The following is a 27,094-nucleotide window of genomic DNA, read 5'->3' as shown; positions in this document are numbered from 1 at the left end:
TATAAAGTTCAATATATGCCCACTGGGTCAATTTTTAGATTGCATTGTTCAAATATTTTTTATTGCATTGTTCAAATATTCTATATTGCTCTATATTCTATACTATATTGCATTGTTCAAATATTCAAATACTTGGTCAATTAGTAGAGTCCTGGTTTATGTCTAACTTCCTTGGGTCCCTGTCACTCTCAAAAGTGTGTCAGATTAGGTGATAAATAATATGGTGTAATTTAAAGTTTAGAACCACTCTTAATAAAATCTGAAATGAATGTAGAACTTCCACTAAATCAGTAAATATTCAATATTTTACTAGAGATCATATCTAATTATATAAGACTTCCATTCCTGCCCAGCTCAAAAAAAAAAAAAAAAAAAGAATGAAAGAAAAAAGCTATGACTACTGGAAAAGAAGAGAAATAATTTTTATTTTTTTTTCAGAAAACATGATCATCTATATGGAAATATGGAAAACTGTAGAATCAGTGGTCAGGCTAGTATAACTAATAGGAAAAAGAGGTAAAAGCCTGAAAAGATATATAGATAAAAAATAATGAAAATTAATAGAAAAAAGTGTCATCACAATACACTCAAAAAATTAAGACGGTCCTAAGAATATATCTAAGGCAGCAGATACATTATCTTTATGGATAAAATTCTGAAACTTTTTTGAAATACACACAGAATCTGAATAAATGGAGGAATACCAGTTAGTGCATGGGAATGCCCAATATGGGAGCTATGTGTACTCCAAATTTTTCTTTAACTCATATAATTTCAATTCAAATCAGTAGGATTTTTGTGGAAACTGAAAAATGTGTCCTAAAATTAATACTGAAATTTAACTCTATTAATCTACCCAAATTAATCCTGGAAACCACATAGGGACTTGCCTTACCAATTATCAATACTAAGTATAAAACTGTTGTAATTGAAACAGTATAGACTCAGCACAGAAATGGGCCAATCAGTGGACTTGAATGGAGAGTTTAGAGAGATCCATGCTTATATTGGAATTGGGCATATGAGAGTGGAGGATTCTAACTCAATGGGGAAAAAGGTGGTAGACAATTAGATTTCTAAAAAAAAAAAAAACAAAAAAAACCCCCAAGCAACAATATATATCCCTAGCTTCCAACAGCAATGACACAACATTCTAAATAAATGAAACAGATAAAGATGAAACACAAAGAAAACAAAAGAAAATTAAATCTTAGTGGCTTCAAGGAACAGTGGGTTACTTAAACAGGGCATAATGAAACAAATCATAATGGAAAAGAGTAACAAGTTTGATTACATATAATTTTTCAGAATAACTAAAAAAGATGCCATAAACATTTAAATAGAGATGGTGGGATGAGGTAGGATACTTATAACAATACAATCAACATAGAATTAATATCACAGACATTTAAAGAATTCTTGCAAATCAGTAGAAAAAAAAAGTAATTGAAAAAATGAGCAAAGGATGTACCTGGTAATTCATAAAACAGAAACCCACAGAAGGTCAATAATCAATGAAAAAGCATGTCACCTCATCAGGAAACAAGCCACACTATACTATAAAAGGGAATATATTATTTTGCCAAATAGTTAATTAAAAATTTGACATTATCAAATGCATCTGAGGGTATGAAGAAAGAAATTCTCCTACTCTGCTAGTGCATGTGTTAATTAGGAAAATCACTAGGTAAAGCAACTTGACCATGCCTAATAAAATACAAAATGTAGTTTCTATATCACCTAAGAATATGTGCCCTAGGTAAATTCTTACAATTACAAGAACAGATGTAAAGGGTTTTTAGTGCAGCATTATTTATAATAATAAGAAAAAAACACTGGAAGTAATCTAAATACCCACTAATAGAGAAATGCATTAAATATATTCTTATGACAGACTATATATATATATATGTATTTTTGTATATATGAATTGAGACAATGTTGAATTTAAAAATTGAAAAAAATTAGCATATTTATTATGAAATCATTTATATAAAAAATAGAACACAAAACAATACTTCATATTATTAGTTGATACACAACACATACACACATACAAATGAAAAGACATCTACCAATCAAAAATGCACAAATTCATAATAGTTGTTGTTTATGGGGCTGGAGAGGAAAAGGAGATTAGGATTTGGGGTTTATATCATCTGAAACATTTATTTCTTCTATTTAAAAGTACTTGAAGCAGGAACAAGACCCTTCAGGATGTCTGTTCTCACTACTTCTATTCAACATATACTGAAGATTCTAATCATGGCAGTTAGGCAAGAAAAAAAATGAAAGGCATCCAAATTGGAAAGGTAGATTATCTTTATTGACAGATGGCATGACTTTATATAGAGAAAATCTTAAGGAACCACTAAAGGACTACTAGAACTGATAAGTTCAGCAAGATTTCAGGATACAAGACCATTATATAGAAATCAGTTGATTTCTGTACACAGTCAATGAGCAATCTAAATTGAAAATGAAATTAAGAAAACAATTTCATTTGCATCAAAAAGAATAAAATGCTTAGGAATAAATTTAACAAAAGAAGTGCAAGATTTCTACATTGGAAACTACAAAATGTTAAAGAAGAGCTAAATAAATGGAAAGACATTCCATATTCATGGATCAGAACACTTAATTTTGTTAAGATGACAGTATTCCCCAAATTGATCTATGGGTCCTGTGCAATCCTATTATAATTCCTTCTGGCTCCCCCCCCACCCCGAAACTAAAAGCTGGTCCTAAAGTTGATATATAAACACAAAGGACCTGAAATTGCCAAAATTATCTTGGAACAAAAAATTTGGAGGACTCACACTTCCTGATTTTAAAACTTACTACAAAGCTGCTATAATTAAGACATTGGTATGAGTGTGTATTAACACACACAATTAAATGGAATGGAATTGAGAGCCTGAAATAAACCCTTACATATATGGCCAGTTGATTTCAACAAAGGTTTCAAGACAATTCAACAGTGAAAGAATAGTTTTTTCAACAAATGTTGCTGGAACAATGGATATCCACATACAAAAGAATGAGTTTGGATTCTGACCTCACACCATATACAAAAATTAAGTCAAGATTGATCATAGACCTAAATGTAAGCAAAAACTATAAAAGTCTTAGAAGAAAACAAGAATATATCTGCCTGACCTTGGGCTAGGCAATGATTTCTTAACTACAACAGCAAAGGCACAAGCAATAGACAATTGATAAGTTGCACTTCATCAAAATTCAAAACTTGTCCACTTCAAAAGACATAAGAAAGTGAAATGATAATGACAGACTGGGAGAAAATATTTGCCAATGATATACTCAACAAGGGACTTAGAACCAGGACATATGAAGACCTCTTGCAACTCCATAATAAGACAACTCAAAAAATGAGCAAAGAATTTGAATAGAAATTTCTTCAGTAAAGATATATGAACGGCAATGAACATAGGAAAAAATGCTCAGCATCAAATTAGAAATTAAGGAAAGACAAAACCACAAGATACTTCATACCAACTAGAAGTACTATTTAAAAAAAAAGACAATAACAAGTGTTGGTGAGAATGTTGAGAGGCAAGGTTGCTCATATATTGCTGGTGGAGATTTAAAATGTTGCAGGCACTTTGGAAAAACAGTGTAGCAGTTTCTCAAAACATGAAACAGAAGAGTTACCATATGATCCAGCAATTCCACGCTAGGTATCTACACAAGAAAAATAAAAACATGTCCACCCATAGACTTGTACATGAATGTTCACAACAGCGTTATTCATAATGGCCAAAAGATGAAGACAACCTAAATGTTATCAATGGATGAATGGATAACTAAATGTGGCATATTCATAACAATGGAATATTATTCAACCATAAAAAGAAACAAAATACTGATACATGTTAGCAACAGGGATGAACCTCAAAAACCTGCTGAGTGAAACAAGCCCGACACAAAAGACTTCATTCATATGGTCCTATTTATATGAAATATCCAAAATAGGCAAGTCTATAGACAAATTAGTGGTTGCCTGGAGCTGAGGGTGGAAATGGGTTGTGACTGAAAATGGGCATGAGGTTTCTTTTTGGAGTGATGGAAATGTTCTAAAACTAGATTATGGTGATGGTTGCACAGCTTTGTAAATATACCAAAAATTATTGAATTGTATACTTAACATGGGTGAAATCTTTGTTCTGTAAATTATATCTCAATAAAGCTGTTTTTTAAAAAGCCACTTGAAGCAAATATGACAAAATACTAAGAATGTCAATTCTGACTCTTTGGAATGCAGATTTTTCTTATTTATGCAATTTTCTCTGTTATTTAATTGTTTCTCCAAAACAGAAAATTAAGACACCATAAATTCCTGAGCCCCAATTTCAAATGAAATAGATACATAAATTTAAAGTTTTTTCATTATATTCTTACCTCCAGGTATTGATAGTTGCCCCCATCCTGAAAGGAAATGACTGGATCCTTGTCAGAGCATTCTCAGTGAAGCTTACCAGTCATACTTAGCAAATGCAACTCCTCAGTGCCTGACTCTTAAACATAAGCCAAGAATAACTATGAGGAAAGCACTTAACATGAAAGACAGAAACCAAACATCCTGGAAGGGTGAATTCAGGGGAAACACACAATGTAGAAAGCAAATGAAACTTTTTAAAGTTCCTTATAATTAATACTTCTAGAGAGAGAAGAGAAAGTCTACAGCTATGGAAAATATCAGAAATCCATAATAAAATGAATATTCAGAGAGCAAAAAAGAATTTCTGGATATTAAAAATAATTGCTAAAAGATTTGGAAAGTAAAATATAACAAAAACACAAAAAGATGGAAAATAGGAGAACAAAGATAAGAAAGAGGATCAGTCCAAGAGGTTTAATAACCAACTAATTGTATTTCCAGAGAGAGAGAATGAAAATATAGTGGGAAGGAATATATTAAAGAAATGGTTTATAAGAAAGTTTCACAGCAACGAAGAACATGAGTTTCTGTATCAGAAGCTAGCTAGCTCAATAGTTGACAAAAAAAAAAAAAAGACATCATATTGTAATGAAATCTCTGAAAATAAAGAGCAAAGGAATATCCTAAAAGTGTCAAGAGAGTAAAAACAGGTTGCACAAAAAGGATCAGAAAGCACATTGGTTTTGGATTTCTAGAAGCTAGAATTCAATGGAACAATTTCATCGTCAGAATCCTGAAAGAAAAAAAGTAAAGGTAGAGAAAGAGACCTTTTCAGGCATGCAAACTTTAGTAGACAGTTGTTATATTTGTGACCAACTTTGAATTCCCTTTCTAGATTTGGAGAAATGCCCATATTAGGACCCCTGCCTTGCCAAGGTTGAAGCCAGAACTCAATTATCCAGCATGTTTCAGCAAAGACCTAGACATATGACTTAGGCTCTTCCCATCAAAGACTTCAATTTGAAGAAATGTGAGAAAGTCGATTTTGCACAGGATCTGTTCCTGGAGGATGTGGTGAGAGACCGTGAGCTTTCAGAGGCAGCCACAGCATAGGCTGTAGTTGGTAAAGGTCCATTGCTCATGGTCTTTAGTACCTTGGACCAAAGAAAGTATAGGAATACCTTAATATAGATTGTTGGATAATTTGAGTATTGTTCCTAGAAGCAAAGTCTCCAAAACCTATTCTCTGATCCTTCTGGAGATTCTGTGAGCTACTTAATAATTTCTAATGTAACCTCCAAGGATGCTCCTGGTGGGTATGCCCCACCAACACGAGGGAGTAAACCAGGAAAGAAGACTGAGATGGGAGGAACCAGGGATCTAACATAACAGGGAAGGAGAATCCCCAAGATTATGATAAATAGAAACCCCAGGCTGCAGACTATGCATGCAGTGGCCTAAAGACTAAGCAGTTCATATTCAAGTAAGCATATGGAGGGCTCCAGGAAGAATATTTCTGAAGAGAGAAATCTGACTTAGTACCTGATGTGTTTTATGTATTTAGAAGCTATTTATACTACTGGAAATTAATTTGGGAATGAATAAATAGGTATAAAACCAAGCAAATGAAACAATGAGACAATTATTAACTCCCCAATAAATAAAATTATGTAGAAATGCAATCATAGTGTAGTACATGACTCAGCTGTAACTAGTTTTGCTTGGTAAAAATACAGACTTGATTTAGCCAAAAAAAAAAAAAAAATGATACAGCTGTACAAGAGGATGGGGTAAGGAAGGTATGTGTTGGGATGGAGCATAAGAGAATTAAATCTACATCTTTTATAGTATGACTGTCTACAATATCTAAGACTGAAAAGTCTAGAAATATTGGAAAAAGAAAACACAAGAAACAGCTAAAATATTTAAACAGTGATTGTTTTGGGGGAGTGGGAATGAAGGAGAGGAAGTGTACTGCTCAGGATTCTTTAGGTGCATAATATAGAATTCAGTCTAGTTTAAGGCAAAGGTTATTTTTTTCCCCAAACATTAAGTAGTTTAGAATCTCGGGGAAAATCCAAGAATTAGACTTACATGCTACTCAAGAAATGTATTTAGGTGTGCCTGGGTGGCTCAGTCGGTTAAGCCTCTGACTCTTGGCTTCAGCTCAGGTCATGATCTCACAGTCATGAAATTGAGTCCCCTGCTGGGCTCCATGCACAGCGCAGGGTCTGCTTGACACTCTCTCTCCCTCTCCCTACCTCTCCCACTTGTTTTGTCTCTTAAAAAAAAAAAAGTTTTTAAAATTTATTGGCAGTTCAAAGAAGCATGTTTGCCTCAAAACTCCGTAGAGTGGCTATGTCTTGGAGATGTGGGGTCCAAAAAAGACTTCTGGCTCCTTCCTGCCTACATTGTTAGATAGCACTGTGACTGCCACGGTGTCCATGTAACAGAGGAAAGTAAACAGAAAATACTCTAAGGAAGTTAATATTCTCATGCTCAATTTATGTCACAATATCATAATGTGACTTTTTTTCATAATGTGACATTTAAGTTGATTTAAAAGCCAAGTCCTCCCCCCAAATAAAGTAAAATAAAATAAAGTCCACGTCCCAATCTGTCACAATTTAATCTATGCTGTTCATGCCTGACACTTCCTACCATGTGTCTTCTCTATATCCAAGCTCCTGGATGTTCCTAAATAGGACATAGACACCAAATATTGGCATTTGAGGCACAAAGTGTACAGGAAAATCACCTTCTTACCTTCTCTTTTCCATGCACTTTGTCAAGAAGAGAATGTTGAAATTTGTGGGGCAGAAGCATACAAATATCTTGAAAGAGAAGCAAGCACATCTCATGGAAGGGATTTATTACTTTAGACAAGTACCCATTAGAGGTGAAAGCTAACTGTCAAGTAAAACATTCTGGAGAGCTCCCACTTCAACAGTTTGTATTAAGCACCAAATAAATGGCCCAGACATGTCGTTGGTGGGGAGGCATAGGGTTGGTGGGGAAGGCTCTCTCAAGGAAGAGGTTTGTCTGGAAGGCAGGAGTAACTTAGAGAAGTGAGGGAGGAGGAGCATAAAGGAACAATGACAAAGAATGTGACTGAGCCCGGGGTTTGGGTTAGGTATATCGAGGGATATATTTGGGGAAACAAAAAGATATAAAGATAGTGGTTTAAGTACGATCATTTACCTTGCTCCCTCCAAAACTCCAACGAAGTAATAGTAACAGGATTTTTGGTTTACAAAATAATTTACAAAGAGAAAATGGTAAAGGAGATAAGATAGTAGCAAAATTTAAAAACAGAGACAAGTAGAAACTGATTTATCAAACCCTGTGAAGTTAAATCCTAAATTGGCAGTGAGGAAAACCAAGAAGCAATGCAATTGTCTCTACAGAACCCAAAAGGCTTAGGATTTCTTGAAAGTCGGCCTAAGAAGCAGTTAGAGCCTGAGATCCCCTCCCTTCCTAAACTGTTCCACTCTTACCCTGATGGGAGACTAAGCTTCATTTTCTAGACTAAGTGAAAAAGATGGTCTCTGGATTGGAAATTTTGAGCATCCGCTGAGTGTGGTTGTCACAGGGAAAACAAGCTGACTTAGTGAACTTTACAAGTTGGATATCAGAAATTTCAGAACCCTTTTTCCATGTGGTAGGGAAGCCAGGCCTATCCCCTCCAAGAGGAAAATTGGAAGATCCATCACTGTTGAATATGACCAGACCCCCACCCAGATACCAGCATCAGAGGCTCACCCAAGAAACAGCCCAGACAGATCATCAGATAGGGAAACAATCACCATGCACCCTGAGCTTCTAAACAGTTTTTTTTGTGTGTGTGTTATGCTCCTCTATGAGCCAACTACTAAGGATCACCAAGCATTTGAGGAAAGCCTTAAACCTGAAAGATAGAAACTGAAACAAAAAAAATTAATAAAAGGAAATTTCAAAGAAACAGACCATGCAGAGGGAAAAAAAACCTTCAAAAGCCATTGACATTTTAATATTTTCAAAAAGATAGAAGAAATGCACCCATGAAATAAGAACAGGATAATAAGACACAAAGAGGGGGGTAAAAAAGGAAGCTACATACACACAAAAAAGAGATAAAAAATGACCTGTTGGAAATTAAAATTTTGAGAGATATGGAGAGGACAACAGAAGGAGTTTGGGAAGGTAAAGATAAGGATGTTTTTCAGAAGAGAGAGCATAGTGATAAAAAGACAGAAAACTAGGAGAAGAAAAGTTACAAAAATTAAAGGTCCAATCCATGAGGTCTGATATCCAAATAACAGAGGTCATGTACAGAGGAAAAAAGTAGAGGAAGTCATCAAAGAAATAACTTAAAATTTTTCCTTAAGCCAAAGAACCTGAATTTTGAGATTGAAAAAAAATTAAGACCAGAAAAAAAAACACACAATAAATGGCATATTTAAAGGACCAGATATCAGATTTACATCTGCCTTATTCCTCACACCATCCCTACAAAACAGTAAAACAACTTAATATAACAGATTTTTAAAAAGCACAGAATTAAAGGTATAATTCAAATCAGAGTTAGAGGTACAATTAACATATAAAAAAAGAATACTTATCTGCCTCTGGATGAGGAAGTAACTTTCTAAACAGATGTGAAAGACATTACAAAGCAAAAGATAGACTCAGCAACATAAAACATTGAAATATATGTCAAAAGTACTTCAGATTAAATAAAATTAAAGAAGTATAAAGAAATGGGAAACTGGGAAAAACCTATGAACATATCTAACAGGGTTTAATACGTAAAATTTTCATATAAGCAATAGGTAAAATGTTCATATAGGCAGATGAGAAAAAACACTTGGACCCTATTAGAGAAAAATGGGCAAAGGATATGAACCAATTCATATGATGAAATGCAAATGGCTCATAGTCATGAAAGAAAAAAAATCAACCTTCACGGTACTCCAAGAAATGTAAATTAGAACTTGGGCTACATTTTTTCACGTACCAAATTAGTAGTTTCTTTTCCCTTTTATTTCCCCCAAAGTAAAGTTGCTCAGTGGTGAGGATGTGAAATGATGCATTCTTTCTGAAGAGTTTTGGGGAAATATGTGTTAAGGAACTTAGGGTATTTAAATACTACAATGCCACGTGCCTAAGGAATTTCATTAATTTAACCAATATTTTACTGTATATACTGTTTAAGGTACTGAAATATAGGATACATATTTATAAGTAATTATTGTTAGGAAAGTGAAAACAAAGTTAACTCCAATAATAGGGGGAAAGTTGAGTCACTTATAAAACAATTTATTTAGCCATCAAAGTCCATGGTTATAAATTATTTTCATTGAATGGTAGGTAGATTTTCTAACTCAAAAAGGAATTCTTATTAAACACAGAACTTAGATATTATCAGCAGAAACAGTGGCTAATGTCTGAGGCAGACAGTGACTAGGATAACTGTATTGCAGAAATAAAGACATATAGGGAGGGATGCCTGGGTGGCTCAGTCAGTTAAGCATTGGATTCTTGATCTCAGCTCAGGTCTTGATCTCAGGGTCCTGAGTTCAAACCCAGCATGGAGCCTACATTAAAAATAAATAAATAGAATAAAGAAATCTAAAGGAGGAAATTAGTTTTAGGAGAAAGATGATCAATTTGTACTAAAGAAGTTGATTTCCAAGGGCTCAGTGGGCTGTCCAAAGATAAAGAAGATAGGGCGCCTGGGTGGCTCAGTTGGTTAAGCGACAGCCTTTGGCTCAGGTCATGATCCTGGAGTCCCGGGATCGAGTCCCACATCGGGCTCCCTGCTCAGCAGGGAGTCTGCTTCTCCCTCTGACCCTCTTCCCTCTCGTGCTCTCTATCTTTCATTCTCTCTCTCTCAAATAAATAAATAAAATCTTAAAAAAAAACAAAGATAAAGAAGACAAACAAGGTTAGGAGTTAGGTCAGTGTTATAGAAAATTATGACAAATACCTTTGAAGAGAGAGAGAGTGCAATAATAAGGAAAACATGAACATAAATGGGAAATTTAAAAAGAGAAAGAAATACAGAGTTAAGAGAGTTGAGCTTTGAGGTAAGTTGGCATTCGTGTAGTAGAAAGAGGAAGTGGGAGTGAGAAAGAGAAGAACCAGGAGGAAGAGGAATAGCAGCTCCTGAGAGGTCAGAGTTTTAGGAGGAATGAAGATGAAGGTGCTCCATGAATCAATGATGTGGTGAGATAAAGCATAATCCCTGGTGCAGCCTTTGGGAGGAGGCAATCTGCTGATTTACAGAGATCAATATCAGTCGAGGAGTTGGGGTAGAACCAGAGGAGGAGAGAGAAAGGTAAGGGAATGGGTTTGTGAACAAAGGCTATTTTTAAGCTTTTGACAGATTAGGCACTGAAAGTGAGAGAAAGAACAGTAGCTTAAATTAGGAAAGAGATGGATGACTGACGATTTAAGAAAGACAAAGATGATAGTGATTTTTGAACTGACTGTTCTGGAACAAGTGAGAGGTGTTGATTTAAGGAGTTTAAATGTGATTAGCCATGGAAAGGAGCATATCCTCTTAAGAAAGGAGCACAGGAAGGAAGATGGCAGGAGGAGAGAGCCTGCAAGTATATACCAAATGGCCTCACTTGATTATTTCTTTAATAAATTTTTGGAGTGCAAAAAAAAATTTTTTTTGGAGTGCACACTATATAAAGTACCAAGAAAGATTTCAAGACATCAAAGAATGGACACTCAGTTAAAAAATGCCCAACTTTCAAAAAATCTGTTTCAAGCATCCCATTCTCTTTCTAGCTTACATTTCCTAGTGCTCTAACAAGATTATTTGAGAAATTCAGCCCACAAATCAAATCCCATTTCATTCTCCATTACCACCCACATGCTCTCATTTCTTGTTTAAACCCAGGATAGATTTAATAGCCCATGATTACAATCACTCTCTTGTACCTCCACCTAACCCATCAGTGTCCCTCTTTGCTTGAGATATACTTGCCTGGAAAAACACTAACCCTCATGGAACCTTACTATTTGCTTTCTCCCTATCTTTTGAATGCCCCTTCTTCATGGGGAAAATTTTTGTCATGCTGGATAGGCGGCCACCAGTTGTACAAGGCTTGGGGACAAATACTTCAAAGTTATACAGTATGAGTTAAGGAAACACATCCAGAACAAGGCACACACAGCCTCCCTGTTTCTTTAGCATCTCCACAGAGAGGCATCTCGTGTTCGGGAAGCATGCTGGATACACCTTTGGTTTTGTTCTTGTGAAGGGGCTCCTTCCCCCATTGCTCTTCCTTCACAGAGGGCTTCAATGACAGCAACTTTATCAGGAGAGGTACATAGAGACTGCTTGGTGAATTAAGCTGCCTAGATGTCATACCAGTCATTTACATTATTTTCTGGGCCCTACACTTAAGGAGGCAGCTGGGGACCTTGAGTCCTTTTGGATGGTATAGTCCTCCAGCCATGGGAAGAGCACTCCCCATCCAGCTAGGGGAAGAGGTCTGGGCTAGCCTATGGTTCAGGCATTCTAGGGTGAACATCTGGGGTCATTTTTGGACATTGCTTCTCCTTCATAACTTTCAATCCCCAAGACTCTTGAGTGCTCATCAGTTATATCTGGAATAGGAGGAGAGATGTTATTTGACTTCCACCCAACCTTTAGATTCTAAATTCATTGCATTTGTCCTGCTCCCTCAAGGATGAGCCAGATTGTCGTCTGCTCCCCTCACCTGAATTTATTAGCAACAAGTTCTATAGAGACCTAGAGATTGTTTCAGCAGCTGTAAACCCTCTTTTTGTCCTTTGACACTAAAGTTGGAAAAGGAGAGGAGTGTACTGATCCTCCTTATTCCACCTCTGCAGATTCTTTAGTGCCTTAAAGTCCGTCGAAAGCAGAGGTGCTAAGAGTTACCATCGCTGATTCAAAGTGCCCCCGCCATTGGCATTTGAGTCTGCAGCAAACGTTTGGTACACTTTACAAAAGCCACCAGGTCACGGAGAGTAAGGCCGTCCTTGGCTATCTTTGCCTCAGACCCCAGACCCACAGGAAAAAGGATTGTGTTTAATAAAGAAGCCAAACTGTGGTGACCTCCACAGTTTGGGGGAGGGGCATGGTAGAGGATTGGGCCCTAGCCCTCTTCCTCTTGTCTGAATGGACCCGGAATAAGGTGGAGGGTCCTCTGATGCCAAGACTCTTGGGAACCATGGAAGATGTGGGTGGTTTCTATTATTTTGAGCAGTGGCAGGTAAGGTGATCGCTCGTAGCCTTACTGGGGAGACTGCAGGGCAAGAGTAAATGCCTTGATCTCTAGCCATAATGTGGCTGACTCCTTCCCAGGAGCTCCTCCTCACCCCATTTCTTTGGCCAGGTTTTCTTTTCTTCCCCATGGTTCTTGTGCAGACCCAAACGCTAATGGTGTTTTGCACTCTGACGACTGTGCGAGCTTTCCTATAGTACTTTTCCTCTCATCCTGGCAGTGTTCCCAGCAAAATCTTTCTGTTCCTAGGAGGGCCCTAAAATTTGTAGAACCCTCAGACCCCACAAAACGTGAATGTGCTCTTGGTGTCTGGCAAACTTCCAGGGAATCTGTCCAGAAACAGTCACTCACAAGTTTCCAGTGATTTTGTGGGTGATTCCAAGTGGATTCAGAATCTCTAGGAGGTCTGCTCTGATTTCACACATCAACTTAGGATAGGAGTAGGCTTGATTTTCCCCTCAGTAGGTAAGTCTAGATTTATCTTATAGTAGAAAGCCCAGCATTAACCTCTCCATATCATCTTTCAGCCATTCCTCCTGACTCACTTACATGTTGTCTTCTTAGCAGTTTCTCCAGCCACAGTAGATCTGACTGTGGAGAAAGCTGTTTGAGCTTACAAATTGTTATTTTTAAAATACTATTTCAGGGGGTGCCTGGGGGGCTCAGTCAGTTAAGCGTCTGCCTTCAGCTCAGGTCATGATCTCGGGGTCGTGGGATCGAGCCCTGCATCTGGCTTCCCTGCTCAGTGGGGAGTCTGTTTCTCCCTCTCCTTCTGCCCCCCCCCCCGCTTGTGCATGCACGCGTGCTCTCTCTCTCTCAAATAAGTAAAATCTTTAAAATATATATGATTTCAGATTTGCTGAAGGATGGCAGTCATTTCCCTTCTTTATTTTCTTGTAAGAAATCTCCAAGAAAAAAAAATTCAGGCAAAACACCCATGCTTTGTCGGCTGGTAACATTGAAAACTAGGTTTGGAAAGATGGTTGGATAGCTGATTGGATTCAATTGTGATTGGACTAGGGATGATGGAGTTGGGGTGGGGCCAATTTGATTAGAATTTTGAAGAGACTAAGTCCTGATGATCAGTTCACGTTTTATTTGAAGTTGGTTTTTCTTTTTTGAGAGAGTACATGTTTTCTTGAGGGAAAACCATCTTATCCAAAACAAGACTATCGGGAAGGTGATATTTGAGCTGAGACTTGAGGAAGGTAAAAGAGTTGCCTGTGTACAAAGACCATCAGGCAGGAGTACTCCAGGCCTTTTTTTTTTTTTTTTTGAAGATTTTATTTATTTATTTGAGAGAGAGAGTGAACGAGCAGTGGGGAGGAGCAGAAGGAGAGAGAGAGAGAGAGAGAGAAGCCGACTCTCCGCTGAGCAGGAAGCCCGATGAGGGGCTCAATCCCGGGACCCGGAGATCATGACCTGCGCCGAAGGGAGACACTTAACTGACTGAGCCACCCAGGCACCCCCACTCCAGGCTTTTCTGAGACACAGGAATGTGGTTGGAACTGAAAGAGCAAGGGGTAGAGCAGAAAGCGGTGATGTTGAGCATCAAGAGGTAATGGTGAGGGGCACCTGGGTGGCTCAGTTGGTTAAGTGGCTACCTTCAGCTCAAGTCATGATCCCAGAGTCCTGGGATCAAGCCCTGGCCCAGGCTCCTTGCTCAGTGGGGAGTCTGCTTCTCCCTCTGCCCCTTCCCCCCAGCTCGTGCTCTCTTTCTCTCTCAAATAAATAAATAAAATCTTGAAAAAAAGAAAAAAAAGAGGTAATGGTGGGCCAGATCATGGAGGGAGGGACTTTTAGGACATTTGAAGCATTCTAAGTGGGATGGGGTAGGCATGCCCAAACTTGAAGATGGGGAAGATAAAACAGAAAAACTAAGAAATTAGGAGTATAAAAGGATGAGTAAACAGTATTAAAGGACCTCTTTAGATTTGAGATTGCGTTAATGAAGTAGTTAGCTTATGTATCTTTTTTTTTTAAGATTTTATTTATTTGAGAGAGAGCATGCTCATGATGGTGCTTTTTTTTTTTTTTTGGTTAAGGATGTTTCTTTTGTTTCCCTGTTAAGAACGATACTTGCTATTTATTATTTACATTGAAATCCTTTATCTTACTATAGAAAATTTCTTAATGGTTTACAAGTAAAGAATTTTAAAATCATGAATGAGTGTTGAATTTCATCAAATGGTTTTTTGGAACCTACAAGATGATGATATTTTTCATTTTCATTGTTAATATTCTGAATTATATCATTAGATTTTCGGATGTTGAATCGTCCTTGCATTCCTGGGATACATTCCATTTGGTCATGAGGTATTATTCTTTTAATATATTGCTTTATTTGGTTGGATAATATCCTATGTAGCTTTCATCTCTGTTTATAACTAAAGATGACCCATAGCTTAATTTTCTGTTGTTCTTTTCTGATGTTGCTACCAGAGATAATAGCCTCATCTGAGTAGCTTTCTAACTTTTTCTATACTCTGAAAGAATTTGCATTAATAAGAGTTAACTGTTTCTTAAAAATTTGCTAGATTTGCCTATCATATGATGTACCTTTTGGGCTTTTAGGGGTCATACTTTGAACTGGATTCTTATATTTTTGTGTTTATGCTTTCTAGTTTTTCTTGGGTCCATTTTGGATGTTTCCTCTGTAGAAAATAATTCTCTTTTGAAAATTTTGATGTCCAGATGCTAATAAGTTTCTCTTTAGAGATTTAAAAATTTTTTTTCTACTGTACTACTAGATTTGTGCACTATTTAATTCTGTATTTCTTTTATTGAAATATAATTAACAGGCAACTTTATATTAGATTCAGGTATACAATGTAATAATTCAACAATTCTATATATTATCCAGTGTTCAACATGATAATGTGTAGAATTGTTGAATCACTATATTGTACACCTGAAACTAATATAACACTGTATGTTAAGTATATTGGAATTAAAATAAATTATAAAAGTTAAAAAAAATTTAAAGAGTATTTCTTGTTTCTTTTTTGTTTGTTCGTTTTGTTTCTTAAATTTCACATATGAGTGAAATCATATAGTATTTGTCTTTCTCTGATTTATTTTACTTAGTATTATAACCTCTAGGTCCATCTATGTTTTTACATGTGGCAAGGTCTCATTCTTTTTTATGGCTGAGTAATATTCCATTTCTTCTTTATCCATTCATTTATTGATGGACAGCTAGGTTACTTCTGTGTCTTGGCTATTGTAAATAATGCTTCAATAAACATAGGGGTGCATATGTCTTTGAAAATAAGTGTTTTTAGGATGCCTGGGTGGCTCAGTTGGTTAAGCAACTGCCTTCGGCTCAGGTCATGATCCTGGAGTCCCGGGATCGAGTCCCACATCGGGCTCCCTGCTCAGCAGGGAGTCTGCTTCTCCCTCTGACCCTCTTCCCTCTCGTGCTATCTCTCATTCTCTCTCTCTCAAATAAATAAATAAAATCTTTAAAAAAAAAAGAAAATAAGTGTTTTTATATTCTTTGGGTAAGTACCCTGTAGTGGGATTAATGGATCATATGGTAATTCTGCTTTTAATTTTTGGAGGAAACTCTATACAGTTTCCCACAATGGTTGCACCAATTTGCATGTTTACCAACAAACAGTACGCAAGGGTTCCTTCTTCTCCACATCCTTGCCAACACTTGTTATTTCTTCCTTTTTATTTTAGCCATTCTGACATGTGTAAAGTGATATCTCATTGTGGTTTTGATTTGCATTTCCCTGATGAGGAGTGATGTTGAGCATCTTTTCATGTGTCTGTTGGCCATCTGAATGTTGGTCTTTGGAAAAATTTCTCTTCAGGTTCTTTGCCCATTTTTTAATCAGATTTGTGTGTGGTTTTGTCTGCTTGTTTATTTTTGTTGTTGAGTTGTATAAGTTCCTTATATATTTTGGATATTAACCCCTTATCAGATATATCATTTGCAAATACCCTCTCCCATTGATAGGTTGCCTTTTTGTTTTGTTGATGGTTTCCTTGGCTGTGCAGCAGCATTTTATTTTGCTGTAGTCCCAATCATTTATTTTTGCCTTTGTTTCCCTTGCCTGAGGAGACAGATCTAGAAAAATGTTTCTATGACCGGTGTCAAAGAAATTACTGCCTATGTTTTCTTCTAGGAACTTTATGGTTTCAGGTCTCCCCATTTAGGTCCTTAATATTTTGAGCTTATTTTGTGTATGGTATAAGAAAGTAGTTCGCTTTCATTCTTTTTTATGTAGCTGTCCAGTTTTCCCAGCACCATCTGTTGAAGAGACTTTTTCCCATTGCATATTCTTGCCCATTTTGTCATAGATTAATTGACCATGGGTTCATTTATGGGCTCTCTTTTCTGTTCCATTGACTTATGTTTTGTGCCCATACCATACTATTTTGATTACTACATCTTTGTAGTATATCTTGAAATCTGGGATGGTGATACCTCCAGCTTTGTTTTTCTTTCTTAAGAAAGAAAAGTCTTTTGTGGTTCCATACAAATTTTAGGATGATTTGTTCTAGTTTTGTGAAAAATGTTGTTGGTTATTTTGATAGGGATTGCATTAAATCTATAGATTGCTGTGGGTAGTATGACATTTTAACAATATTGGTTCTTTTAATCCATGAGCATGAAATATCTTTTCATTTGTTTGTGTCATCTTCAATTTCTTTTATCAATGTTTTATAGTTTTCAGAGTACAGGTCTTTCAACTCCTTGATTAAGTATATTCCTAGGTATTTTAATATTTTTAGTGCAATTGTACATGGGATTGTTTTCTTAATTTCTCTTTCTCCTGCCTTATTATTTGTGTGTAGAAATGCAATGGATTTCTGTACATTGATTTTGTATCCTGAGACCTTACTGAATTCATTTGTCAGTTCCAGCAGCTTTTTGGTGGTCTTTAGGGTTTTGTTTACATAGTATCACGTCATCTGCAAATAATGACAGTTTTTGCCAATTTGGATCTTGTTTATTTCTTTTTCTTATCCGATTCTGTGGCTAGGACTTTCAGTACTGTGTTGAATAAAAGTGGTGAGAATGGATGTCCCTTTCTTGTTCCTGATCTTAGAGGAAAAGTTCTCAATTTTTCACCATTGAGTATGATGTTACCTATGGGTTTTTCATATATGGCCTTTATTATGGTCAAAATAAACCTGCTTTGAATCCATCAAGAATGGATGTTGTACTTTGTCAAATGTTTTTTCTGCATCTATTGAGATGATCATATCCTTTCTCTTGTTGATATGATGTATCATGTTGATTGATTTGTGAATCATCCTTGCATCCCAGGAATAAATTCTACTTGATGATGGTGAATGATTTTTTTAACGTGTTGCTGGATTCAGTTCACTAATATTTTTGTTGATGATTTTTGTATCTATGTTCTTCAGAGATATTAGCCTGCAGTTCTCTTTTTTGTGGTGTCTTTATATGGTTTTGATATCAAGGTAATACTGGCCTCATAGAATGAATTTGGAAATTTTCCTTCCTTTTCTATTTTTTAGAATAGTTTAACAAGAATAGGTATTAACTCTTCTTTAAAAGCTTGGTAGAATGTGCCTGGGTGGCTCAGCTGGTTAAGCGACTGCCTTCGGCTCAGGTCATGATCCTGGAGTCCCGGGATCGAGTCCCACATCGGGCTCCCTGCTCACCAGGGAGTCTGCTTCTCCCTCTGACCCTCTTCCCTCTCGTGCTCTCTATCTCTCATTCTCTCTCTCTCAAATAAATAAATAAAATCTTTAAAAAAATAAATAAATAAAAGCTTGGTAGATTTCACCTGTAAAGCCATCTGGTTCTGGACTTTTTTGGAAGCTTTTTGATTACTGATTTAATGTCATTGCTATTAATTGGTCTGTACAAATTTTCTGTTTCTTTCTGATTCAGTTTTGGAAGATTATATATTTCTAAGAATTTATCCATTTCGACTAGGCTGACCAATTTGTTGGCATATAATTTTTCATAATATTATCTTATAATCCTTTTTATTTCTGGGGTGTCAGTTATTTCTTCTCCTTTGTTTCTGTTTTATTTATTGGGAGTCCTCTTTTTTCTTGATAAGTCTGGCTAAAGGTTTATCAATTTTGTTTATCTTATTCTAGTTTCATAGAGCTGTTCTATTTTTTTAGTCTCTATTTCATTTATTTCTGCTCTTATTCCATTTCTTCTACTGACTTTGAGCTTTGTGTTTTTTTTTTTTTCCTAGCTCCTTTAGGTGTCAGTTTAGGTTGTTATTTGAAATTGTTCTTGCTTCTTGAGGTAGAACCGTATTGCTATAAACTTCCCTCTTAGGACAGATTTTGCTGCATCCCAAAGATTTTGGACTGTTGTTTTTTTTTTTTTTTTTTGATTGGTCTCCATGCATTGTGTGCCTTCCTCTTTGATTTCTTCATTGACCCATTTATTGTTTAATAATATGTTATTTGGCATCCACGTATTTTAGTTCTTTCCAGATTTTTTCTTGATTTCTAGTTTCATACTGTTGTGGTCAGAAAAGATACATGATATGATTTCAGTCTTTTTGCATTTATTGAGACTTGTTTTGTGGCCTAATATGATCTATTCTGGAGAATGTTCCATGTGCACTTGAAAAGAATGTGTATTCCACTGTTTGGGGATGGAATGTTCTGAATTTATCTGTGAGGTCTATCTGGTCCAATGTGTCCTTTCAAAGCCACCTTCCTTGTTGATTTTCTGTCTGCATGATCTATCCATTGATGTAGTAGGGGTTAAAATCCCCTACTATTATTGTATTACTGTCAATTTCTTCCTTTATGTCAATCAATAGTTACTTTACGTATTTAGGTACTCCCATGTTGGGTGCATATTTACAGTTGTTATATCCTCTTATTGGATGGTTCCCTTTATCATTATGTACTATCCTTGTCTCTTTTTATAGATTTTGTTTTAAGGTCTATTTTGTCCAATATAAGTATTGCTACCACAGCTTTCTTTCCACTTCTATTTGCATGGTAAATGTTTTTCCATCCCTTTACTTTCAATCTGCATGTGTCTACATCTGAAGTGAGTCTCTTGTAGGCAACATATAGATGGGTCTTGCTTTTTTATCCATTGAGTCACTCTATGTCTTTTGATTAGAGTATTTAGTCCATTTACATTTAAAGTAATTATTGAAAAAAGTAATTATTGCCATTTTGCTACTTGTTTACATTTGTTTTTCTAGTTCTTCTCTGTTCCTTTTTTCTTCCTTTGCTCTGTGCCTTTGTGGTTTGATGGCTTTCTTTAGTGATATGTTTGGATTCCTTTCTCTTTATTTTTATGTATGTATTACAGGTTTTTGATTTTTGGTTACCATTGGGTTTACATATAACATCTTCTGCATATAGCAATCTATATTAAGTTGATGGTCACTTAAGTTTGAACACATTCTAAAAGCACTAAATTTTTACTTCCCCTCCCATGTTTTATGTATATGATATCACATTTTATATACTTTTATTCTGTTAATCCCTTGACTGATTTTTATAGATTTAGTTAATTTTACTGCTTTTGTGGTTTAACCTCCATACTAGTTTTATAAATGATTAACCTACTACTTTTGTTATATGTTTGCATTTGCCTGTGAAAATTTTTCCTTTTATAATTTTCGTATTCCTGATTATGGCCTTTTCTTTCCACTCAAACAACTCCCTTTAGTTTTCTTATAAGCCTGCTTTAGGGGTGATGAACTCTTTTAACTTTTGTTGTCTGGGAAACTCTTTGTCTCTCCTTTTATTCTGAATGATAATGGTGTTAGGTAGAGTATTCTTGGTTGCAGGTTTGTTTCTTTTGGTACTTTGAGTATATCATGCCACTCTCTTCTGGCCTGCAAAGTTTCTACTGAAAAATTAGCTGATAGCCTTTTGGGGTTTTCTTCATATGTAACTGTTTTCTTTTTCTGCTTTTAAAATTCTCTCTTTATCCCTACTTTTTGCCATTTTAATTATTACATGTCTTGGTGTGGACCTCTTTGGGTTAATTTTGTTGGGTACTCTCCGTGCTTCCTGGACCTAGATGTCTGTTTCCTTCCCCAGATTAGGGAAGTTTTTAGTTATTTCTTCAAATAAATTTTCTGTCCCCCTTTTCTCTCTCTTATTCTGAGGTCCCTATAATGCAAATGTTATTACTGTTGATGACATCATGGAGTTCCCTTAACCTATTCTCATTTTTTATTTTTCTTTTTGCTGTTCAACATTGTTGCTTTCTGTTACCGTGTCTTCCAGGTTACTGATGAGCTCTTCTGCCTCTTCTAATCTGCTATTGATTCCCTCCAGTGTATTTTTTTATTTCAGGTATTGATTTCTTTCTTTATCTCTGATTGGTTCTTTTTTATATTTTCTATCTCTTTGTTGAAGGTCTTACTGAGATCCTCCACTCTCTTCTCAAGTCCTTGAGTATTTTTATGATCACTAAACTTTGAATTCTTTATCAGGCATATTGCCTATCTCCATTTCATTGAGCTGTTTTGCTGTGGTTTTGTCCTTTCTTTCTTTCTTTTTCTTTCTTTCTTTCTTTCTTTCTTTCTTTCTTTCTTTCTTTCTTTCTTTCTTTCTTTCTTTCTTTCTTTCTTTCTTTCTTTCTTTCCTTCTTTCCTTCCTTCCTTCCTTCCTTCCTTCCTTCCTTCCTTCCTTCCTTCCTTCCTTCCTTCCTTCCTTCCTTCCTTCCTTCTTTCTTTCTTTCTTTCTTTCTTTCTTTCTTTCTTTCTTTCTTTCTTTCTTTCTTTCTTTCTTTCTTTCTTTCTTTCTTTCTTTCTTTTTATTTTAGGATCCTAACTTTAATTCTGATTTTATTTGTCAGAGAGAGAGAGAGAGAGGGAGAGCACAGGCAGAGGGAGAAGCAGTCTCCCCACTGAGCAAGGAGCCCAATGCGGGACTCCATCCCAGGACCCTGGGATCATGACCTGAGCTGAAGGCAGACACTTAACCTACAGAGGCACCCTGGCGTCCCTTATTTTTTATATATTTTTAATTTAAATTCAATTAATTAACATATAATGGATTATTGGTTTCAAAGGTAGAGTTCAGTGATTCATCAGTCTTATATAATACCCAGTGCTCATTACATGATGTGCCCTCCTTAATGTCCATCACCCGGTTACCCCATCCCCCCACACCCCTCCCCTCCAGCTACTCTCAGTTTGTTTCCTATGATTAAGAGTCTCTTATGGTTTGTCTCCCTCTCTGATTTTGTCTTGTTTTATTTTTTCCTCTCTTCCCCTATGATTCTCTATTTCGTTTCTTAAATTCCACATATGAGTGAAATCATATAATATTTGTCTTTCTCTAGTTGACTTATTTCACTTAGCATAGTAACCTCTAGTTCCATCCACATTGTTGCAAATGGCAAGATTTCATTTTTTTGATGGCTGAGTAGTATTCCATTGTGTGTGTGTGTGTGTGTGTGTGTGTGTATATATATATATATATATATATATATATACACACATATATATATTTTATCTTTATCCATTCATCTGTCGATGGACATCTGGACTTTTTCCATAGTTTGGCTATTTTGAACATTGTTGCCATAAACATTGGAGTACATGTGCCCCTTCAGATCACTACATTTTTATTTTTGGGATAAATACCCAGAAGTGCAATTGCTGGGTCATAGGGTAGCTCTATGTTCAACTTTTGAGGAACCTCTATACTGTTTTCCAGAGTGGCTGCACCAGCTTGCATTCCCATCAACAGTGTAAGAGGATTCCCCTTTCTCTGGATCCTTGCCAAAATCTGTCATTTCCTAACTTGTTAATCTGAGCCATTCTGACTGGTGTGACATGGTATCTCATTGTGGTTTTGATTTGTATTTTCCTGATGCCAAGTGATGTGGAGCATTTTTCATGTGTCTGTTGGCCATTTGTATGTCTTCTTTGGGGAAATGTCTGTTCATATCTTCCACCCATTTCCTGATTGGATTATTTGTTCTTTGTGTGTTGAGTTTGGTAAGTTTTTTATAGATTTTGGACACTAGGCCTTTATTTGATAAGACATTTGCAAATATCTTGTCACATTCTGTCAGTTGTCTTTTGGCTTTATCAACTGTTTCCTTTGCTGTGCAAAAGCTTTTTATCTTGATGAAGTCCCAATAATTCATTTTTGCCTGTTTCCCTTGCCTTTGGCAATGTTTCTAGGAAAAAGTTGCTGCAACTGAGGTCGAAGAGCTTGCTGCCTGTGTTCTCCTCTAGGATTTTGTTGTATTCCTGCCTCACATTTAGGTCTTACATCTGTTTTAAGTTTATCTTTGTGTGTGGTGTAAGGAAATGATCCAGTTTCATTCTTCTGCATGTGGCTGTCCAATTTTCCCAACACTATTTGTTGAAAAGACTGTTTTTTTTCCACTGGGTATTCTTTCCTGCTTTGTTAAAGATTAGTTGACCATAGAGTTGAGGGTCCATTTCTGGGGTCTCTTTTCTGTTCCATTGATCTATGTGTCTGTTTTTGTGCCAGTACTATACTGTCTTGTTGATTACGGCTTTGTAATATAGCTTGAAGTCTGGAATTGTGATGCCGCCAGGTTTGGTTTTCTTTTTCAACATTCCTTTGGCTATTCGGGGTCTTTTATGGTTCCAGGTTTTGTCCTTTTCTTTCATTTGGGACATATTCCTTTGTGTCATTTTGTTAAATTCTCTGTGTCTGTTTCTACATATTAGGAAAGTCAGCTATGTCTCCTGATCTTGGAAAGTGGTGACCCTATAAAGAAGAGGTCCTGTGGTGCCCTATAGCACAATGCCCCTTGTTCGCTAGAACCAGGCACTTCAGAGGTGTCTACTATGTGGGCTCTGTGCATCCTACTATTGTGGCTGAGCTGTACCTTAACTCTATTTTTAGATAAACATATCTAAAATGGATATTTTAGGAAATATCCATGGAAATTTGGGAAATCCTCATAGCTTGATGAATTCTCACAGTTAGCTCTTCTGATGGCTATGTAACCAGCACCTAGGTTCGAAACAAGAATATTAACATGCTCCAGAGGCTTCCTTATGCCCCCACTCACAACCTCTCTCTTTCCCAAAGATAACCACTACTCTGACTTCTAATATAGATTACTTTGCCTCATTTTTATCTTTATAAAAATAGGATCATGGAATAGGTATTCTTTTGAGACTGGATGATTTTGCTCAGTATAATGATTATAAAGTTATTGTTATATTTCTGTGTAATTTTTAAATCTTCATTGCTGTATTATATTCCATTGTATGAATATACCATAATGTATTTATTCATTCTACTGTTGATGGGCTTATAGGTTATTTCCAGTATTTGGCTACTAGAAATAATGTTGTTATAAACATTCTTGGAGGTGACTTTCAGTGCAGAGCCAAGCACATTACCTAGACATGTGGTAACAGTCAGTCATATCACATGTATGTGTTCAATTTTACACATGCAGATGCTCAATTTTAGTATATACTGTCCAAATAGTTTTCCAAGGTGAATCTAACAATTTCCATTCTCTTTATTAGAGTATGACCCTTCCCATTGTTCCATGTCTATACCACCTCTTGTTTTGTCAATCTTATAAACTTTTAGCCTTCCTCTGAGTGTGCAATAATATTCCATAGTGCTATTTTATTTGTAACTTTCTAATAATTTTTGCAACATTAATTTTCAAACTTTTTATGTTCTTCCTTTTAGGCTTTGTTTAAACACTGCCCTGAAGATACAAACTTTAGGACAGCCACTCCAAGACTGAGTGATTCAATAGACCTCCAAGGAACAGTGCCAGGTACTGACTGAGGAGCATCACAGGCTCAGCCACTGTTAGTTCTAGGCAACTCTTCTATCCAGAGCGTTGTTCCTTGGTGAATCAGCAAGCCTAACAAACATTATCATTTCATTTGCATAAAGGTCCACTGGTGGTTCATAGTGACTCAGATACTCAAACGCATTTTTTAAAAAGTAGCATTTTCCAGCATCCTCAACTATCTAGAACATACTGAAAACCTTTGGAGTTTGGTGCTTATTAATGGAAGCTATGAAGTCTAAGGCCAACTGTGCTCAGAACCCAAGTTGTACCATAATGATATTTCATCCAACCAAAGAAGAGTTTAATGATTTTGATAAATATATTGCTTACATGGAATCCCAAGGCGCACACCGAGCAGGCCTCGCCAAGGTGATTCCACCCAAGGAATGGAAAGCCAGACAGACCTACGATGATATCAGTGACATCTTAATAGCCACTCCCCTCCAGCAGGTGGTCTCCGGCCAGGCAGGTGTGTTTACTCAATACCATAAAAAGAAGAAAGCCATGACAGTGGGGGAGTATTGCCATTTGGCAAACAGCAGAAAGTATCGGACTCCACCACACTCGGATTTTGAGGACTTGGAGCGAAAATACTGGAAAACCCGTCTCTACGATTCTCCGATCTATGGCGCTGACATCAGCGGCTCCTTGTTTGACGAAAACACGGAAGAGTGGAACCTCGGACACCTGGGAACCATTCAGGACCTGCTGGAGCAGGAGTGCGGCGTGGTCATCGAGGGCGTCAACACCCCCTACCTGTACTTTGGCATGTGGAAGACCACCTTCGCCTGGCACACGGAGGACATGGACCTTTACAGCATCAACTACCTGCACTTCGGGGAGCCCAAAACTTGGTACGCGGTGCCCCCAGAGCACGGCCAGCGCCTGGAACGCCTGGCCACGGAGCTCTTCCCGGGCAGCGCCCGCGCCTGCGAGGCCTTCCTGCGGCACAAGGTGGCTCTCATCTCGCCCACCGTCCTCAAGGACAACGGGATCCCCTTCAGTCGGATCACGCAGGAGGCTGGCGAGTTCATGGTGACGTTTCCCTATGGCTACCACTCTGGCTTCAACCATGGCTTCAACTGCGCAGAAGCCATCAACTTCGCCACCCCGCGCTGGATCGATTATGGCAAGGTGGCCTCCCAGTGCAGCTGCGGGGAGGCCCGGGTCACCTTTTCCATGGACGCCTTCGTGCGCATCCTGCAGCCCGAGCGCTATGAGCTGTGGAAGCGCGGGCAGGACCGGGCTGCCGTGGACCACACGGAGCCCGCGGCGCAGGGCAGTCGGGAGCTACGCGCCTGGAGGGAGGTGCGCGCCCCCGGGAGAGCCGCGCTGGGCCTGAGGCACCTCCCCCCGCGCCGGGCCCCGCCCGCCCCGAGACCTGTGGCCGCTGGCCGGGGCACCCGCCGCCGCACCGCTCTGCGCCCGGCCTCCGCGCGCCCCTTGCCCGCGCAGAGCTCTTCCTCTGATGCCCAGTCCGGGGCTGTCCCCGCCCGCACCTCCCGGGAGTCTGGCCCCACCCGGCCACCGCCCCCCGACCCCTCTGCCCCAGATCTCCAGCCGCCCACCGGCAGGCGTGGTCCTCCTGGTCGTCGTCCTCGGGAACAGGGTGCTCAGGGGCCTAGCGTCCAGGCCCGGGCCAAGAGGCGCCTGTCGGTGGGAACTGGGCACGCAGCTCAGCACTGCAAGGCTCAGCCCCTTCCTGTGGATGGAGGCTTGATGGACAAGCCCGCACCACCAAGCCCTGGGCTCCGGCGAGGGGCTGAGGCTTCCGGGTCGGGCTGTGCCCTTGTCCCCTAATCCTAGGGGACACCTTTGTAACCCACTGCTCTTGTGTGTGGAGGCTCCTTGAGACTGGCCACATTTATGTCAGAGCTTTGGGAGAGCTTGCAGATCGCTGGTCTTGCTTGAGAGTCCTATGATGTTGCCACTGATGCGTTGAGTCCATGTTCTTTACCAAGTTCTCCATAGTTTGTTCTTTCCGCCACACCCTGGAATGTCTTTGGATACTGCTGAATCCCATGTCACCAGCTGAGGTTTCATCCACTAAGCACTCTTGTGTCTCTGTGAGCTGGGTCCTGCTGAGGTGGCCAGAGCCTCATCTCTCCCAGACTCCTATCCTCTGGGTCAACTATGAATGCTGCTGGGTTTTGGTTCTCCTCAATCTCCCTCCCTTTCCTCTCCCACCTCCCTTACCCCTATCCTTGAAAAACTAGGCTCTTTTGACCAAATGTGTCAGTAGAGGTTCGGAAAATAATTTATCACCTTTCTGAGTCTTTGATGTATTCAATATGTGTTATCACCAGTATTTGTTCACAAACATATTAAAGATAACCAAAATGTTCAAATCTGACTTTGTTTCTAATAAATATTGTCCGTTCAACCAATTGAGGGGTGGAGGTTATTCTCTTCTGTACTTTTCTTGATAATTATATTAAAACATTTTAAGCAAGACTGATTTTTATTGGCTGGCTGCATTGTGTGATGTTGATGACTGAGTTTGGTGGATGGTTCTTGGGCGCTAGCTGATTGGGTGGGTGCAGGGGATTTGGTTTGCAGCCCTACCTTAAAGTTGATTTGTACGAATCACCTGGTGCTTTGCTGGGTAGGAGCACCCGAGTTTCTGGGAGGCAAGCATGCCGAGGACTAACGTGCCATCACCCGAATATCTTCCCCCTAAGTCTGCACTGCCTTTTCAATGCT

The 27,094-nt window shown here is 38.0% G+C and overlaps 1 protein-coding gene across 5 annotated transcripts in view; it reads left to right on the top strand.

Annotated features, from left to right (window-relative positions):
• Window positions 1-26,838, top strand: part of KDM4D (lysine demethylase 4D) — a 35,048-nt gene extending 8,210 nt beyond the window's left edge. For 2 of the 5 annotated variants that reach the window (XM_035722921.1, XM_035722923.1), the window contains one exon: window positions 24,280-26,838. In XM_035722921.1, coding sequence (XP_035578814.1) covers window positions 24,611-26,191 — 1,581 coding nt within the window. In that variant the 5' untranslated portion in view covers window positions 24,280-24,610 and the 3' untranslated portion in view covers window positions 26,192-26,838. Of the gene's footprint in view, window positions 1-2,188; window positions 4,220-5,442; window positions 5,474-14,904; window positions 14,962-24,279 lie in introns of those variants that run through there. The other 3 variants (XM_035722922.1, XM_035722924.1, XR_004819421.1) reach the window with 3 other exon arrangements.
• Window positions 26,839-27,094: the final 256 nt, after the last annotated feature.

This window comes from Zalophus californianus, chromosome 11 (assembly GCF_009762305.2).
Source record: "Zalophus californianus isolate mZalCal1 chromosome 11, mZalCal1.pri.v2, whole genome shotgun sequence".
Lineage (NCBI taxonomy): Eukaryota > Metazoa > Chordata > Mammalia > Carnivora > Otariidae > Zalophus > Zalophus californianus.
This window is presented reverse-complemented; position numbering and strand designations above follow the sequence as displayed.